General features: G+C 54.6%; 1 protein-coding gene across 4 annotated transcripts in view; it reads left to right on the forward strand.

Moving 5' to 3' along the window:
* Positions 1-16,880, forward strand: part of PDZD7 (PDZ domain containing 7) — a 23,155-nt gene continuing 6,275 nt past the window's right edge. For 3 of the 4 annotated variants that reach the window (XM_017531217.2, XM_037739518.1, XM_037739519.1), the window contains exons 1-11: positions 1-108; positions 766-1,156; positions 6,756-6,896; positions 7,228-7,402; positions 8,133-8,309; positions 8,577-8,724; positions 10,130-10,190; positions 11,380-11,775; positions 12,279-12,473; positions 14,804-14,854; positions 15,451-15,626. In XM_017531217.2, the coding sequence (XP_017386706.1) occupies positions 931-1,156; positions 6,756-6,896; positions 7,228-7,402; positions 8,133-8,309; positions 8,577-8,724; positions 10,130-10,190; positions 11,380-11,775; positions 12,279-12,473; positions 14,804-14,854; positions 15,451-15,626 (1,746 nt within the window). In that variant the 5' untranslated portion in view covers positions 1-108; positions 766-930. Of the gene's footprint in view, positions 109-765; positions 1,157-6,755; positions 6,897-7,227; positions 7,403-8,132; positions 8,310-8,576; positions 8,725-10,129; positions 10,191-11,379; positions 11,776-12,278; positions 12,474-14,398; positions 14,496-14,803; positions 14,855-15,450; positions 15,627-16,880 lie in introns of those variants that run through there. The other variant, XR_001826103.2, reaches the window with a different exon arrangement.

Here is a 16,880-nt window from a genome sequence, read left to right on the forward strand (position 1 = left end):
AATTCCCGCAGCCTCCGCGGAGAGTGGGCGGGCTTGCTGGCTGTAGCAGCAGCTCTCGCCTGCGGGTGGTCCTGCCTGCAAGGCAAGCGGCGGCGTACCAGCGACCAGGTGAGGGGGGGCCAGACACAAAGGGGTGGCGGGCCTGAAGGGCTGAGTTGGGGTTGGGGTGCTGCATTCTGGGTCGCAGAGCTTCTCTGAGGGAATTGGCCCCAGGTTTTGCCCGGGATGTGATGGGACCCCTCTCCAGCAGATCCTCCCCGCAAGCTTGGGAGAGGTCTATACAACCTCTTTAGACCCAGAGTCGCAGCCTGGAGCCCAGGGGTGTCTGGGGGGGGGCCTCCTCGGCCGCAGCTAAGGTCCACGCCCCCCTCACCCCCACCACCTCAGGACACCCCCATGCCTACATATGCATGAGAGAGGTGATGCCATGAACTGTCTGGACCTCTTTTGTCTCACGCCGCTTGAAGCCCAAGGGCCCGCAGTAATCCCAACTCCACTCTCAACCTCTACTGAGGACTGGGGACGAGAGTAGATAACTCAGCTGCGAGCAGGAATGAGGGATGAAAAGTTCCCACGGGCCTTGTATAGTCAGCGACAGTCCACAATGGTGCCTGGACAGGGCAGTTCTCTGGCCTGGGGTGAGACAGGAGGGGAGCCTAAGGCATGGGAGGGCAGGATGCTTAAACCAGCCGGGAGGGGTGGAAGTTCTGGGGGCAGCAGGGGAAACATTTACACCCCTCCCTTGTCCTTGCTTTCCCTGTCCAGGCCTGGAGCTCACACTTCTGAGAGGCAGCGTAAGCGAGGGCCTCCACGTTGCTTAGACCCCAGCCTGGCACAGAGGCTCATGGAGCTCGAAGCACGCGGGGCTGTCCTCTCCAGGGCTAGCAGATTCCTTCTGGACCCGTAGGGTGCCACCCCAGCCCAGCCACCATGGCGCACGGTTTCGCAGTGGGCTTCGACCCACTGGGCCTAGGAGATCTAAGCTCTGGCTCTCTGAGCTCCCTCTCCTCTCGAGGCCACCTAGGCAGGGACTCAGGCTCCACCGCAACGCGATACCTGCTAAAGAAGCAGCAGCGGTTGCTAAACGGGCCCCCCCGTGGAATCCGAGCCTCATCACCCATGGGACGCGTCATCCTCATCAACTCCCCCATCGAAGGTGGGGCGGGGCCCAGCCACTGGCGTCAGTTGGGAAGGGTGGGGGTAGGGGACAGTGGGAACTCAGCAGAAGGAGGCAGAGCCAGTATGAGTGGGGAAATTCAAGAGATGGGAGTCACAGGGAGGTGGCAGGCCACCTGGGAACCCATACACTCTTCCTCACCTGCCCTTGGCCTCTCCCCAGGCCAATCCTGCAGGGCTCCAGGGTCGGAGATGGGTCAGAGGAGGGAGATAAGGCCCTGGCAGCAGGAAAGGGCATGTGTGTGGTCTGCTAGCCCCAGGTGGGCAAGGCAGGGGATTGAACTGGCCTCTTCCTCCCATGGACTCTGCCTTTCTCCAGATCCATTTGTGTGTACTTCTGAGGGGTGGGGCAGAATGGAAGAGTACATCTTCCATCCACCAGTCCATTGTGTGACAAGCTCTGTGCTGGGCTTCCAGGAGTCAGTTCCCAAGTGGGTAGACAGCATTCAGGGCTTCAGTGCAGAAGGAGGGGAAAGAAGGCAGCGCAGCAAATGTTCAGAAGAGGAGGGTTAAGGGTAGGGAGGGAGCTCCCTCAGGGATGGGGAGACCTAAGCTTATGTAGTTGCTTAGTGCCGCTTCAAGGAGCACCAGTTCTATACCAGCCCTGGGGAGGTGTTGCAGGGGACCTAGAGAGAGATCAGGCTCCATCTTCACCTTCCAGAAATCTCCAGTGTAGCAGGACAGAGCGATAAGAGCAGCTGGTGGCAGGGGTGAGCTATCATCAACAAAGGCTGGAAGTGAAAAGCATGGAGCATGGTGGGTGGGCACTTAGGAGCCAGCCTGGCTACAGTGACAGATGTGAGGCGACCAAGAGCTGGTGAGCAAGACAGGACCTTGAATGCCAGGGGCGGAGCTAGGCCCCCTGGGCCTGGGCTTTCTGTGGGCAGGACCAGATAAGTATCTCCAGCTCCTCTCCTCTTTCTCAGCCAGCAGCGCTCCCCTGGCTGGATCCCAGACTGGACTGTTCAGGCCCTGCTCCTCCCCCTCTGACCCAGCAGGGCATCTCTGTTCCCCTCCCCAAGCCAACAGAGCAGGGCTGGGGGGTGGGGAGGAACATGTTGCTCAGGGAGCCGGCTTTCCTCCCCCAGTGGCCTGGCACACTCACCCCTGTCATCCACCAGTCTATGCCTCACCCTCTGGTGAGCAGCAGGGTACTGCTGAGGGTCACCACTGTCATTCTGGTCAGGGAGCAGAAGTCTCCAGAGGAGCTAGGAGACATTGGGGAAAAAGGAGGCAGGCATTGCATCGCTGCCTTTATTAGCCCCATTCTATTAAAAGAACTATGCTATACTTCTCCCCAATAGACTCTCTTTCTCTTTCTCTCTCTGTCTCCCCCAACCCCTTGTCCATGTATGATGCAAGGGCTGTTTATACTTTCCCTCTTTTTTTTTTTTTTAAGAGGGAAAGGGTCTTGCTCCGTTGCCCACCTAAGCTGAAGTGCAGTGCAGTGGTGTGATCACAGCTCACTGAAGGCTCAAACTGCTGGGCTCAGGTGATCCTCCAGCCTCAGCCTCCTGAATAGCCAGAACTACAGGCATGCACCACCAAACCTGGCTAATTTTGTTTATTTTTTTTGTAGACACAGGGTTTCACCATGTTGCCCAGGCTGCTCAAGGGATCCTCTGGCCTCAGCCTCCCAAAGTGCTTGGATTATATGCATGAGCCACTGTGCCTGGCCTGTATCGTCCCTCTAAAGATGCTCTTCCAGGAGTTTCATGATTGCTTTCTCCCTCTACCTCCTGCTAGTGCCACTGTGCAGCCAAGGAAGCAGCATCTCCTAGCAAGTGAGAGACTGGGGTGTTGCTCTTACCACTTGGCCTCTACTCTGACTAGGCTGAGACTCTCTGAGCTCAGAATTCTCCCCTTTGCCTGAGCACAGACAGCTCCCAAGTCCCCACAGCCTGGAACCCTGCCCCATGGTATTATTTAGATCACTCCCAGGGAGTAAAGTAGATGATAAGGAATAAGCAGTGGGAAGGGGGACATTGCCACCTACATCAGCCCAATGAGGTCCCACCAGCTCCTTAAACTCAATTGGTCCCAGAGAAAATGCATTACCTTTAATCCAGGAAAGCATTACCTTTAATGCATTTCTCCTCATTCTCCTAGTTTGTCCATCCATCCATCCATCCACCCACCATCCATCCATTTTTTCTTTCACTTATTAAAAAAAAAAACTTATCAAATACCAAGCACTGTGCAACATATTGGAGATACACTAGAAGAGAATTACAAAGACCCTACCATGATTGAGCTTACAGTTTAGTGAAAACAGATAAATAACACAAATAAGGGAACAATGACAAAGGATGGGAAGAGTCAGAAGGTGATCATTTGATGATATGATAGAATAGTGCTTCTCAAACTTTAGATGCCTCAGAATTGCTGGAAAGGTTCATTCAGGGATAGATTGCAGCGCTCAGTCCCAGAGCTTCTGGTTCAGAGGGTCTGCGGTAAAGCAAAACAATTTCTATTTTTTAGCAAGTTCTCAGGCCACACTGACACTGCTGATCCAGCACCACGCTTTGAGAAGCCCTATAAGAGGGACTCACTGGCAGGAGGGATAGGGCACTCCAGGAAGTCTTCTCTGAGAAAGTGGTGCTTGAGACAGGACGGGAATAAGGAAAAGGAGCTGGCCTTCTAAAGGCCTTGGCAGGAGCACTGCAGGCAGAGGGGCGCTGGAGGGGCTTGGCCTCCATGAGGAACAGGAAGAAGGTCAGTGTGGCCAGAGCTCAGTGAGGGAGGGGAGGGTGGCTGGAAGGGAGGGCAGATGTATGGGGAGGGGAGAGCCCAGGCAGGGCCTTATAGGGCATGGTAAGGAGACTGGAGGTCTAGAAGCAGGATCAGGTGTTGAAGTTTTTAATCAGGGAAAAGACATGATCTAATGAAAAAGCTGACTCTGGGTACTGTATAGAGAATAGCTAAAGGGGGCAAGAGTGGAAGCAGGCATAGAGCTGGGGCTGCAATGGGGTGCCTGGGGGAGAGGCTGGGGCAGTGCAGGTAAAGAAGCTTCCCTCCTTGCAGGGCCCAAGCTCCTGGAAAACCTCAGATTTCACATCCCCTGACCCAGGGCCCTAGGGAGGCCCCAGTGAGGCCCTGAAAAGAGAGGGTTGGGAGCAAGGGAGCAAAAGGCTCCTTGGCTAAGGCTGAAAGGCTCCTGACATCTGTGTAATCTCATCAGCTGGGAAATCCCCGCCCCCCATGTCTGTCCTGCGCCACCCCTGCCCACAGGCTCCCCTTAGGGATTTCCTTCTGAGCTGCCCTGGCCATGCACTGTAACCTGACTTCTCTTAGATCAAATTGAAGTGTGTCTGTGTGTGTGTGTGTGTGTGTGTGTGTGTGATTTCTCCCTGTCAAGAAGCACCTCTAGAGTAACCCTTACCCAAGAAAAAAAATCTCAGCTTCTCCCCTGGGATCCAACTTACCCCTCCAGCCTTCTCGCTTTTCTGTAACTGGAAGGCCTCCTCAAGGGCTCACAGCTGAGCCTTGCTGGCTCCTTCCCCTTTGTCAGTGCCCCCACCCCCCAACCCATCCAAATCCCACCCATCGGACTCCTTAAAGAAACCTTACCTGGGCCAGGCACAGTGGCTCACGCCTGTAATCCCAGCACTTTGGGAGGCCAAGGCAGGTGCATCACTTGAGGTCAAGAGTTTGAGGCCAACTTGGCCAACACGGTGAAACCACATCTCTACTAAAAATACAAAAATACCAAAAAAAAAACCCCAAAAAAATTAGCCGAGCATGGTGGTGGGCGCCAGTAGTCCCAGCTACTCAGGAGGCTGAGACAGGAGAATCACTTGAACCTAGGAGGCAGACATTGCAGTGAGCTGAGATCACGCCACTGCACTCCACCTGGGTGACAGAGTAAGACTCCCATTTCAAAAAAAAAAAAGAAAAGAAAAGGAATCTTACCTGACAGCTTCAGTCTCTAGAAACCCCCTTCCCCGCTACTTTCCCCAGTGTGATGGAGAGGGCCGCCTTGGGCACATACATACTGCAGTGTGATGGGTTTGGGGTTTCTTTCTCCATGTAGCCAGGTAGTTCCTAGAACCCTGGCTTTCAGAATCAAAGAGTCTAAGAGATGGAAGGGGCCTCAGGGATTCCAGACAGGGATTTGCTGGGTCTCAGCTTGCATGCCTTCAAAGATGGGAAGCTCACTATCTGTCCTAAAAAACCCCTTTCATTTCAAGGCCAGGGTGGTGGCTCACTTCTATAATCTCAGCACTTTGGGAGGCCAAGGTAGGCGGATCACAAGATTAGGAGCTCAAGACCAGCCTGGCCAATATGGTGAAAGCCCATCTCTACGAAAACTACAAAAATTAGCTGGGTGTGGTGGTGCACACCTGTAATCCCAGCTACTTGGCAGGCTGAGGCAGGGGAATCACTTGAACCTGGAAGGCAGAGGTTACAGTGAGCTGAGATGGCGCCACTGCACTCTAGCCTGGGTGACAGAGCAAGACTTTGTCTCAAGAAAAAAAAAAGAAAGAAAACCCATTTCAATTCCAACAGCTGAATGTTTTGGTTTTTTCTTATAAAATCTGCCTCTGTCTAATTCCACTGTGTGGGCAAGAGTACTGTAGGCAGGTTCTGTCTTCTGGCTCACACAGCCAAAAACAAAAGCATCTAATGCTTTCCACAGGGTAGCCCTACAACCATTTGAAGATAGAGCTACTACACTAATTTATGCTGCAAGCTAATGAGGCCAGACACCCTCAGCTGTGCCCCATAGAACAGAATCTTGATCCTTCTTGTCTGTCCATCTGACCCTCAAAGAAACAGAATTGTTTATTAATTTGGCTTACCCCAGGCCCATGGGCATGTGAAGCTCAGTAAACATGATACACACACACACACACACACACACACACTAGGCAGGAAGGAGAACAGCATTTTTTTTTCTCTCTGTCACCCACGCTGGAGTGCAGTGGTGTGAACACAGGTTACTGCAGCCTCGAGCTCCTGGGCTCCTGCCTCAGTCTTCCGTGTAGCTGGGACCACAGGCATAGACCACTACAGCCAGCTAGAGAATAGTGTCTTCAGCATAGAGTTCTGGCCCACTAACCTCATCTTCTTCATACTCTCCTGTTCCATGGTCTCAAAATCACTCAGAGGGGGCAGGACATGTGGCTCACACCTGTAATCCCAGCACTTTGGGAGGCCAAGGTGGAAGAATTGCTTGAAGCCAGGGGTTTGAGGCCGGTCTGGGCAACAACGTGAGACCCTGCCTCTACAAAAAAAATTAAAACGAATCCAGGCACAGTGGTGGTGTCTGTGGGCCTACTTGGAAAGCTGGGGCAGGAGGGTTACTTGAGCCCAGGAATTTGCGGCTGCAGTGAGCCATTATCACACGCCTGTACTCCAGCTTGGATGACAGAGCAAGACCCTGTTTCTTTAAAAAAAAAAAAATCACCCGGAGGGAACTTAGAAATAGACTGTCCTCCCCCACCACATTTAGGGCCTTATGTGCCCATATGACTGTGCTCAGCAACCCAGCCTTTGCAGGCCCCAAGTTGGGGAACCCAGGGGCCCTCTGCGCCCAGAATGAATATGGGGGCATCCCTAAATCCCTGTGTCTGCAGCCAACAGTGATGAAAGTGACATCATCCATTCAGTCCGGGTGGAAAAGAGTCCAGCAGGGAGGCTGGGCTTCAGCGTTCGGGGGGGCTCAGAGCACGGCCTGGGCATCTTCGTCAGCAAAGTGGAGGAAGGCAGCAGGGCAGGTAAGCAGAACCCCCAGGATCAAGTCCAGGCTTAGAATGTGACTCCAACCTCAGAATGGCAGGCAATGCTGCTGTCAGGGACAGAGGGAAGAGTCCTCAGCTCTGGAGGGCCTGATTGATGGGGGGACAGGGCCCACCCTCAGGGCAGAATGGTTTAAGGGACAGATCCCTAGGCACTGGGAACACTCAGCCCCTGCTCTGACGATCCCCACTCTGATCGAGGAGCTCAGTTTGACCCCAGGGAGCTTCATCTGATCGGGGAGGCTCAGCCCGATCCTGGGGACCCTTCTCCCAAGTGTCCCATGCCAGCCACTCCCATCCTGTGGTGCAGAGCGGGCTGGCCTGTGCGTGGGAGACAAGATCACGGAGGTGAATGGGCTGAGCCTGGAGAGCACCACCATGGGTAGTGCCGTGAAGGTGCTGACTGGCAGCAGCTGCCTGCACATGATGGTGCGGCGCATGGGCCGCGTGCCGGGCATCAAGTTCTCCAAGGAGAAGACCACGTGGTGAGCAGTAACTCCCTCATCCTGGCCCTGGCCTTGCCCCAGCCAACCCAGCCCTACCACCACCCAAAACCCACTGGTGGGAGAGGCTTCTGCTCCTCCTGCTCACTGGCACAGGAAACGCAGGGTATCCCAAGCCCTGACCTCAAAATAAGGAGAGACGAGTCTCTCCCCTGCCCTCCTCCAATAGCTCTGCTCTCCCAGATCCCAGTGGCCCTGCTCCCACATTGCTGCTGCTGCTGCTGCTGCTGTGAAACCTGGGAACAAATACCACCTCCCCACAGGGATTCTGGAAGGATTAGAAATGGGACCTAGCCTGGGCAGCATAGCGAGACCCCTTCTCTAAAAATACCAGCATGGTAGGCGTGTGCCTGTTGTCCCAGCCACTCAAGGGGCTGAGGTGGAAGGACAGCTCGACCCCAGAAGGTTGAGGCTGCGGTGAGCCATGATCACATCACTGCATTCCAGCCTGGGTGGACAGAGCAAGACCCTGTCTCAAAAAAACAAAAACCAACACAAAAAGGAATGGGCCTATAACATTGCAGCTGCTCAATAAAAAGAGGTGATTAGGCTGGTTTCCCAGCTAATGAACCTATGTCCCACTGAAGATCTCAGGCGTGGGGAGTCCCCCAAAGGCAAGCCCCGCTTTCCCTGAAGTTGGCAGAGCTGCTGGGAGGGCGGTAGGTGGCAACGGATGGAGAACCCAGCCTGAGGGTCCCCTGCTGTTGTCCAGGGTGGATGTGGTGAATCGGCGCCTGGTAGTGGAGAAGTGCGGTTCAACGCCGTCCGACAGCAGCTCAGAGGATGGCGTCCGGCGCATCGTCCACCTCTACACAACCTCCGACGACTTCTGCCTGGGCTTCAACATCCGCGGGGGCAAGGAGTTTGGCCTGGGCATCTACGTGTCCAAGTGAGGGCGAGGCAGGAAGTGTCTCAGGGTAGAACTGAGAATGTGGCCTAGAGTGGGGCCCAGGCTGGGATGTGGGGATGGTCAGCAAATGAGCCTGGCCAACCACTTGTCTCAATGAGGGTCTGGGAGTGGGGCAGGAGGCCCCAGTAGGAGGGTCAAGGATCCTGAATGAGGCAATCTTGTGTCAAGAGAAGGGAGTCTGGAGCAAGTGAGGGAGGGCAGACCAGGGGCCCATCAGACTGATGCCTGATTCCTGTCTGGCCCCAGAGTGGACCATGGTGGGCTGGCCGAGGAGAATGGCATCAAGGTGGGGGACCAGGTCCTGGCAGCCAACGGCATCAGGTTCGATGACATCAGCCACAGCCAGGCCGTGGAGGTGCTAAAGGGCCAAACACACATCATGCTGACCATCAAGGTGGGCGGAACTGTGGGGGTTGGGAGAGGCCAGGCTAGACGAGGGGCTCCCCAGTCCACCCTAGTTCTTAGTTATGCCCACTACTCTGCAATTGATGACATTCCCACAGCCACTAGAAGGAAGACAGGCATTGTTCTCACCCCTATTTTGAAGAAGAAACTGAGGTTCAGAGAGGCACAGCAACTCATGAACAGGTCACTTCTTCAGCTGGTCAGTGACTGGACCTGGTTCCAGTTCTACTCCCCACAGTGCTAGAGTGGTGCCCTTTCTTGTGAAGGGTAGAGGCCTCAGGTTGAAAGGAACAAATATCCAGCCCAGAAGGGAGGGGTGGTGGCTATGGCGTTGGGCAGGACCTGGGTGGTGGGCATCCCCAGGGCGCAGAGCAAGGAGGGCTGGGCTGAGGCCAGAGGTTGGATTTCACAGGAGTCAGCTGGATTCATTATTCATTTGGGTCTCACACTTGTCTGAAGATCAAGTCTTCTCACTCTGGCTCCTGGAGGAGTGCGGGCCCAACCCCAGCCCCTGCTCCACCCTTCTGCTTCCCCAAGCCTTCACCTGTGTGGTCACTGGGTGCCTCCTCTGCCGCCCTCCCCCACCCATTTCCACCTCTCACCCATCCCATGTTTCCTTTTCCTTCCTCTCAGATTATCCCAAAACACCTCCCCTCACTCCCACTCAGCCCCTCATTCATTCAGCATTTTTTTTTTTTTTTGAGATGGAATTTCGTTCTTGTTGCCCAGGCTGGAGTGCACTGGCACGATCTCGGCTCACCGCAACCTCTGCCTCCTGGGTTCAAGCGATTCTCCTGCCTCAGCCTCCCAAGTTGCTGGGATTATAGGCATGCACCACCATGCCCAGCTAACTTTGTATTTTTAGTAGAGATGGGGTTTCTCCATGTTGGTCAGGCTGGTCTCGAACTCCTAACCTTAGGTGATCCACCTGCCTCGGCCTCCCAAAGTGCTGAGATTACAGGCATGAGCCACTGCACCCGGCCATTCAACAATTTTTGAGCACCCGCTATGTGCCGGCCACTGTGCCAGATACTGGGGCTACAATAGTGAACAGGACAGATGAGTTCTCTGCTACTGGAAGGAGACAGACAAATCAACTAGATGCTTGCAGATGGTGACAAATCCACTAAGAAAATTAACAGAGAGATGAAATGGAATCATTCAGGAAGGCCCCTGTATCTTGGGCTCAGGGCAGGCCTCCAGGCAGAGTGAACAGCAGGTGCAAAGGCCCTGAGGGACAAAGGAACTTGGCATGTTCACAAAGAAAGTGGCCTGTGTGGCCAGAGCATGCTGAATTTGGAGGAGAGAAATGAAGTTGAAGGTTTACTCCCATCCTGTCACCCTGCCACATTCTCACTCTCCCTTCCCTCCTGTGTCCATCATGCCCTACCCAGGAGACCGGCCGGTACCCTGCCTACAAGGAGATGGTTTCTGAGTACTGCTGGCTGGACCGTCGTAAGTGGCTGAGATCTCCAATATTGGAGGGAAAGGGCTGAGTCCTGAGGGTGGGGCCAGGATCTCTGAAGAAGAAAAGGGCCAGGTGCGGTGGCTCCCACCTGTAATCCCAGTGCTTTGGGAGGCCAAGGTGGGAGGATCGCTTGAGCACAGGAGTTTGAGACCAGTCTGGGCAATATGGGGAGACCTCATCTCTACAAATAATAATTTAAAAATTAACTGGAGTGGTGGTGAGGGCCTGTGGTCTGTGCTACTTGGGAGGCTGAGGTGGGAGAATTGCCTGAGCCCAGGAGTTTGAGGCTGCAGTGAGCTGTTGTGCTTCTGCACTCCAGCCTGGGCGACACAGTGAGAAACTGTCTCAACAACAACAACAACGAAACAAAGCCAGGTGCAGCGACTTACACCTGTCATCTCAACACTGTGGGAGGCTGACGTGGGTGGATCACCTGAGGTCAGGTGTTCAAGACCAGCCTGGCCAACATGATGAAACCCCATCTCTACTGAAAATACAAAAATTAGCTGGGTCTGGTGGTACACACCTGTAATCCCAGCTACTCTGGAAGCTGAGGCACAAGACTCACTTGAACCCAGGAAGTAGAGGTTGCAGTAAGCCGAGAATCACTTGAACCTGAGAGGCGGAGACTGCGATGAGCCAAGATTACACCATTGCACTCCAGCCTGGGAAACAAGAGCAAAACTCTGTCTTCAAAAAAAAAAAAAAAAGAAAAGAAAGAAATAGGTATTATTACTCCCATTTTACTCATGAGGAAACTGAGGCTCTCAAGGATGAGTGGGGACTCAGCAGGTAAGCTGCGGTGTGGTAATCACTGCACTCCAGCCTGGGCCATAGAATGAATGAGACTCTGACTCAAAAAAAAAAAAAAAAGAAAGAAAAGGACAGGAACCAAGACCCTTCACACAGTCCAGAGCTATTTCTGGGGTCCCTTCTGAGAATCTGCAGATTCAATGCAGGCTCTTCTAGGGTCTGGGGTCTCAGTAGATGATTCGAGAAGTGACATGCCCGAGGTCAGTGGCAGCATTTTGGAGCAGCGGGTTCCCTACCACTGAGGTTCTAACCCAGGCTGCTGCCTGACCCTGACTCCTCCACCCCTAAGCCCAAGGGTGGTCTGCAAGCCCGGCAGGGCCCTGAAGCAAGCCCGCTGACCCCTGGCTTCCCCACTTCCTGCAGTGAGCAACGGGGTGCTGCAGCAGCTGTCCCCGGCCTCCGAGTGCAGCTCCAGCGTCTCCTCGTGCGCCTCCAGCGCCCCCTACAGCTCGGGCTCCCAGCCGTCGGACCGCATTGACGTCTGCCTGGGACCGGAGGAGCCCGGCGGCCTCTGCCCAGGCTGGGGGCGGGCGGATACAGCCATGCAGACGGAGCCTGATGCGGGGGGTCTGGTAGAGACCTGGTGCAGCGTGCGGCCCACTGTCATCCTCAGAGACACGGCCATCCGCTCAGACGGACCCCCGTCCGGCCGCCGCCTTGATTCTGCGCTCTCTGAGTCCCCCAAGACGGCTTTGCTGCTGGCCCTCAGCCGACCCCGGCCACCCATCACGCGCTCCCAGAGCCACCTGACCTTGTGGGGTACGTGGGGGATGGGTGGCTGCTGCTTTTTCTACAGCCTCTGCTCCAAAACCTGCCTCACACCCGGGCTCAAACCTCCGTTTGCCCCTGGCCTTGACCCAGGCCCTGCCCAATCCAAGCTCCCGGCTGCTCAGACCCTGCTCTGGGCTCCACTTTAAATTAGCCCTGGACCCCACACTCACCCTTAGTCTCAGCTCCTGGTCGTATCAGTTGTTCCCCTCACCAGCCCTAACCCCAGCCGCGGGATCCTGGAGTTCCGTGGCCTATTCACACACACACTTGCTCACACACACATGCTTCTCCAGCTGGCCCTCAAGGGAAATTCCTTACATAGCCACAGCTGTGCGTGGGGGAAAAGGTCAGAAAGTCAGAAGAGGAACCCCACTCCCACTCCTCCACCGCCCCCTCCTCTCCCTTCTCTCTGCCCCTCCCACACCCCTGCCCCTCGTCCTTTCCTTCTGCCCACCCCTCCAGCCCCCCCGGTTGCTCCCTCGTGTCTGCAGAGGAGAAGAAGCTGCGGAAGAAGAAGTCGGGGTCCCCTGGGGAGAAGGGTGCCCTGCAGCGCTCCAAGACACTGATGAACCTCTTCCTCAAGGGAGGGCGGCAGGGGAGGCTAGCAGGGGACAGGCGCAGAGAGGCCTGGACACTGGACAGCAGGAGCCTGGCCAAAGCCTGCCCTGGCCTGGACACAGAGAAAGGTAAGTAATGGGTGGATCAGACAGGAAGACAGGGTCAAGTCCACTGGCTTCGGCATCCAGGAGTTCTGGGTTGAGATTCCCACACCACCTCTTACCTGCTGAGTCCCCACTCAACCCCTGAGAGCCTCAGTTTCCTCCTGAGTAAAATGGGGGTAATACCTATTTCTTTTCTTTTCTTTTCTTTTTTCTTTCTTTTTTTTTTTTTTGAAACAGAGTTTTGCTCTTGTTGCCCAGGCTGGAGTGCAATGGTGCAATCTTGGCTCATTGCAACATCTGCCTCCCAGGTTCAAGTGATTCTCCTGCCTCAGCCTCCCAAGTAGCTGGGATTACAGGCAAGCGCCACCATGCCCGGCTAATTTTGTATTTTTAGTAGAGATGGGGTTTCACCATGTTGGTCAGACTAGGTGGTCTCGAACTCCTGACCTCTGGTGATCCACTTGCCTCGACCTCCCAAAGTGCTGGGATTATAGGCGTGAGCTACCACACCTGGCCAGTAATACCTATTTCTTTAAGAGTGGTGGGGAGTAAGTGAAACAGTGTATGCAAATCACTTAGTACATTGTCTGGCATATAGAAAGTGCTCAGAAAATGTAGTGGTCATTGTTATACTGCCTCATCTCCCCATTTTATAGAAAGGAAAACTGATGAATCATAGCACATCGAGGACATGGGAGAGCTCCGATCAGATCCCTGTCCTCTTGGTGGTGGCAGCAGTAGGGCACACTTTTCCTAGGGCATTTGGCTTCACCTCCCCTAGTCAGAGTTCCATTGGCTCAATCCAGTTCTAGAAGCATCTTTGAGCAAAGCCATTTCTAGATTAGAGCCAGCAGAAGGGCCTAGACCAGAGTGTACCCATGTTGGGGTCTGCCAAAGGATACTCACAAGAGGCCCTCTCATCTCCCTGGTGAGTTTCAGAGACTAGACTAAGGATGGATGAGTTAAGACACTTGGAGTTGCACGTGACAGAATCTCAACTCATACTAGCTTTAGAAAGTATTTCTGCCAGGCTTAGTGGCATGCGCCCATAATCCCAACTATTTTTTTTTTTTTTTTTTGAGGTAGGGTCTCGCTCTGTCTCCCAGGCTGGAGTGCAGTGGTGTGATCTTGGCTCACTGCAACTTCCACTTCCCTGGTTCAAGCGATCCTTCCACCTCAGCCTCCCAAAGTGCTGGCATTACAGGTGTGCATCACCATGCCCAGAGAATTTTTTGCATTTTTTGTAGAGATGGAGGTTTTACCATATTGTCCAGCCTAGCCTCAAACTCCTGGACTCAAGCAACCCACCCACCTCAGTCTCCAAAAGTGCTAGAATTACAGGCATGAGCCACCGCGCCTGGCCGATCCTAACTACTCTGAAAGCTAAAGCATGAGGATCGCTTGAGCTCAGGAGTTTAAGACCAGCCTGGGCAACATAGCAAGACACTGTCTCTAAAGAAAAAAAAAAAGGAAAACTCTCTTCCATGAGTTGGCTTCACTATTGTGGGCTTTGCCGACTTGGAGGTAAGATGGCCTCTATCGCATGGCAACCCCAGGGGAAAGCACTTCTCCTTAAATAGTTCCAGCTGAAATCCCAGGGTAGGCTTGCCCTGGCCCAGCTGAGATCCTGTGCCATGCAGAATAAATCGCTCTGATGTAGGAGAGAGAGAAAGTGCTTTTGTTCGCCAGCCTGGGTCATGTACCCACCCTGGAGTACATGGGCTAAGAACAAAGTGGCGTGGGTCCCCGGGGAAAATCAGTGTGCTGTTTTCAGAAGGGGGGTGGTTGTTGGGTCAACAAAACAACCAGAGGATGAGGAGCTGGACTCTGCTTCTCATCCCCAGGGGTGGGATGTTCTGGGGTCTCGAGGTGATGGTACCATTGGAGAGACAATCCCTTCCAATCAGGGCTGCTGGCTCCTCTCCGGCAGCGCATCTCTCTGCCCACAGCTCCCAGGGCCCTGCCCTCTGCTGCTTCTCCTCCCACCTCTCTGGCCACTCCTCTGTCTCCTTCCAAGGCTCCTCTTTCTCCCTCTGTCCCCTGAAGGTAGGTATTCCCCCAAGCTCTGTCCCTGAGGTTCTTCCCTCCATACATTTGCTTCCAAATGAATTTGCATAAGCAGATCTCAGACTGCCCCCTTTCTTGATCCAAAACCGTCCATGACTCCCCACCACCTGTGAAGGAAGTCCCTAGCCTGAGCATGGCCTTCAAGCCCCTAATGGCCAGGCCTCTTGCCTCCCCATCCCAACTACTTCCAGCCTGAATTTTCCATTCCAGCTTGTCCCGAGCCCTCCTGACCCCCAATTTCAGACTGGGAGCCAGGGCCTACAGCTGAGCCTCTTTCTTCTTCATAGCAGGGGCCTTGGGGCCAGTGCAGAAGTTTGTCACCTGGAGACTGAGACGCGGTAATTCATGGATCCCTTTACCAAGGCCTGGTTTACATAGAGCAGCAGATGAGGGTGCATGCTGGGGGCCAGCTTAGTGACTTTGGACTAAACTCAGTCAAGGTCACATGGGGATCAGGCAGCTGGACTGGTACGTATTGGGGGCAGCTAAAAGAATGGGACCAAGCCTACTAGAAAAGATAAGGTGGCAGACAGATACTGGGGTGCATTTTAGGAGCTTGTGTTGGGACTCCCAAAGATAGATTTGGGGGTGATGAGGGAGCCTGTGCTGGGGCTCCAACGGGAATAGACTACTATGATGGTGCATGTTCAGGGGCTCTGGGCTAAGACCCCATTAAGAAACAGACTGGTATAGGATCAGCAAGGCAACCAGAGGGTCCATGTTGGGGGCTGAGGGGCTGGGGTTGGTGCTGCATTGGTGGGCAGGTTGCTGTAGGCAACTATGGTGGGGTGCATATAGGCTAGGCTAGGACTCTGCCCCCAGCACCTGGCTCTCAGCTGGCCAGTTTTGGGGCCCAACCCTGCTGGGGAAGCCCCTCTCCCCTCCTCTGATGGCTCTTGGCTCCCTATCACACCCTTTGGCTCCTGCCCTGCAGACCAGGAGAGGGGCCGGGCCCTACTCTCTGCCAGGTCCGGGAGTCCCACCAGACAGCTGCCCAGGGTGGATGAGCAGGTTCAGGCCTGGGAGAGCCGGCGGCCCCTCATTCAGGACCTGGCCCAGAGGCTGCTGACTGATGACGAGGTGCTGGCCATCACCCGCCATTGTTCCCGGGTAAGCCTCCAGCCCATCCGCAGCCCTGGCACATGGTCCCTCAGTCACCCAGCCCATCATTCAGGCCACTGTACACTGACCAGTGTCTGGGTTTGATGCCAGGAGGCTAGTGGTCGGTAAAATCAGAAGTCACCCCTGTTACACACACACACATCCGCCAGCTCACAGGAAGAAAAGCAAGACAATCACTAGAACCTAAACACCCATGGTGATGAGTCACACGAAGAACTGTGAAAAAAAGAACATGAGAGGGTAACCCAGGAGACACACTTAGATGGTGTGAGCTGGGAGGCCCTCCCAGAGGAGGTGATATTCAAGCTGAGAAGAGAAGGAACAGACAGGTGCTGAGTGGGGGAAGTGAGTCCCTGCCTCTGCCCTCTCCCAGCCTCCATCCTTCCCTGCATGCCACCCTCTGCTCCTGGGCCAGCCGGCAAGCCTGGCCTCATGCCAGGTGCCCTCCCCTCCCCTGTTGCTCAGGTAAGTAATCCTTTGCATCCCCTACACACCTCAACCCTGCCCCCAACACCTAAACTGTTGTTCTCTGCTCCCTTCCACTTCAAGCAGAACCAGAGGGCCTCAGGGTCGGAAGGGAGTCAGATTTGAAGTTGTCTCTAGGGCCCACATGTTGGGAGGCCCATGGGGCATGGCTCACTCCTTCCAGGACTGGCAGGTCCTCTGCTGTCCCTGTCTCAGGAAGGCCGGGTGTGTGCGCTGCGCTTGATGTGAGGAGTCTGCACACTCTGTGTGAGGGCAAGCTGGGGGGTCTTGGAAAACTGTTTATGGATTTCCTCACCCCTCACCTTTCTCAGAGTGGGGCTGTGTTATACATCTGTGTGTTGTGTGCACTGGAGTGTCTGTGGGGTACCTGGTTTGTGTCGATCTGATTGTATGGTTGTTGTGTGTATGTGCAAGCACATGTCTGGCTAGTGTGTGTGTGTGTGTGTGTGTGTCCATGCATTGTCACCTGGAGACTGAGACATAGTCATTTATGCATCCTGTTACCAAGTCCCATTTGCAGCAGAGCTGCAGATGGGGGTGTGTGCTGGGGGAAGCTAAGGGGCTTTGGGCTAAACTCAGTAGGTGTGACCCTCAGCTCTGAGCGCTGAGGCAGCGGGTACCAGCCTCCAGTGAGCCTGCAACGCCAGATCTGGCCACGAGGTGGGGCTCTGCATCTATCTCTTTGGCAGCGCTTTTTCTCTCATTTCTCCCCTCCCCTCTGCCCAAACCTCCCACTGGGCCCCCATACCACCTGCT

The sequence above is a fragment of the Cebus imitator genome, unplaced genomic scaffold, assembly GCF_001604975.1.
Source record: "Cebus imitator isolate Cc_AM_T3 unplaced genomic scaffold, Cebus_imitator-1.0 Scaffold71, whole genome shotgun sequence".
Lineage (NCBI taxonomy): Eukaryota > Metazoa > Chordata > Mammalia > Primates > Cebidae > Cebus > Cebus imitator.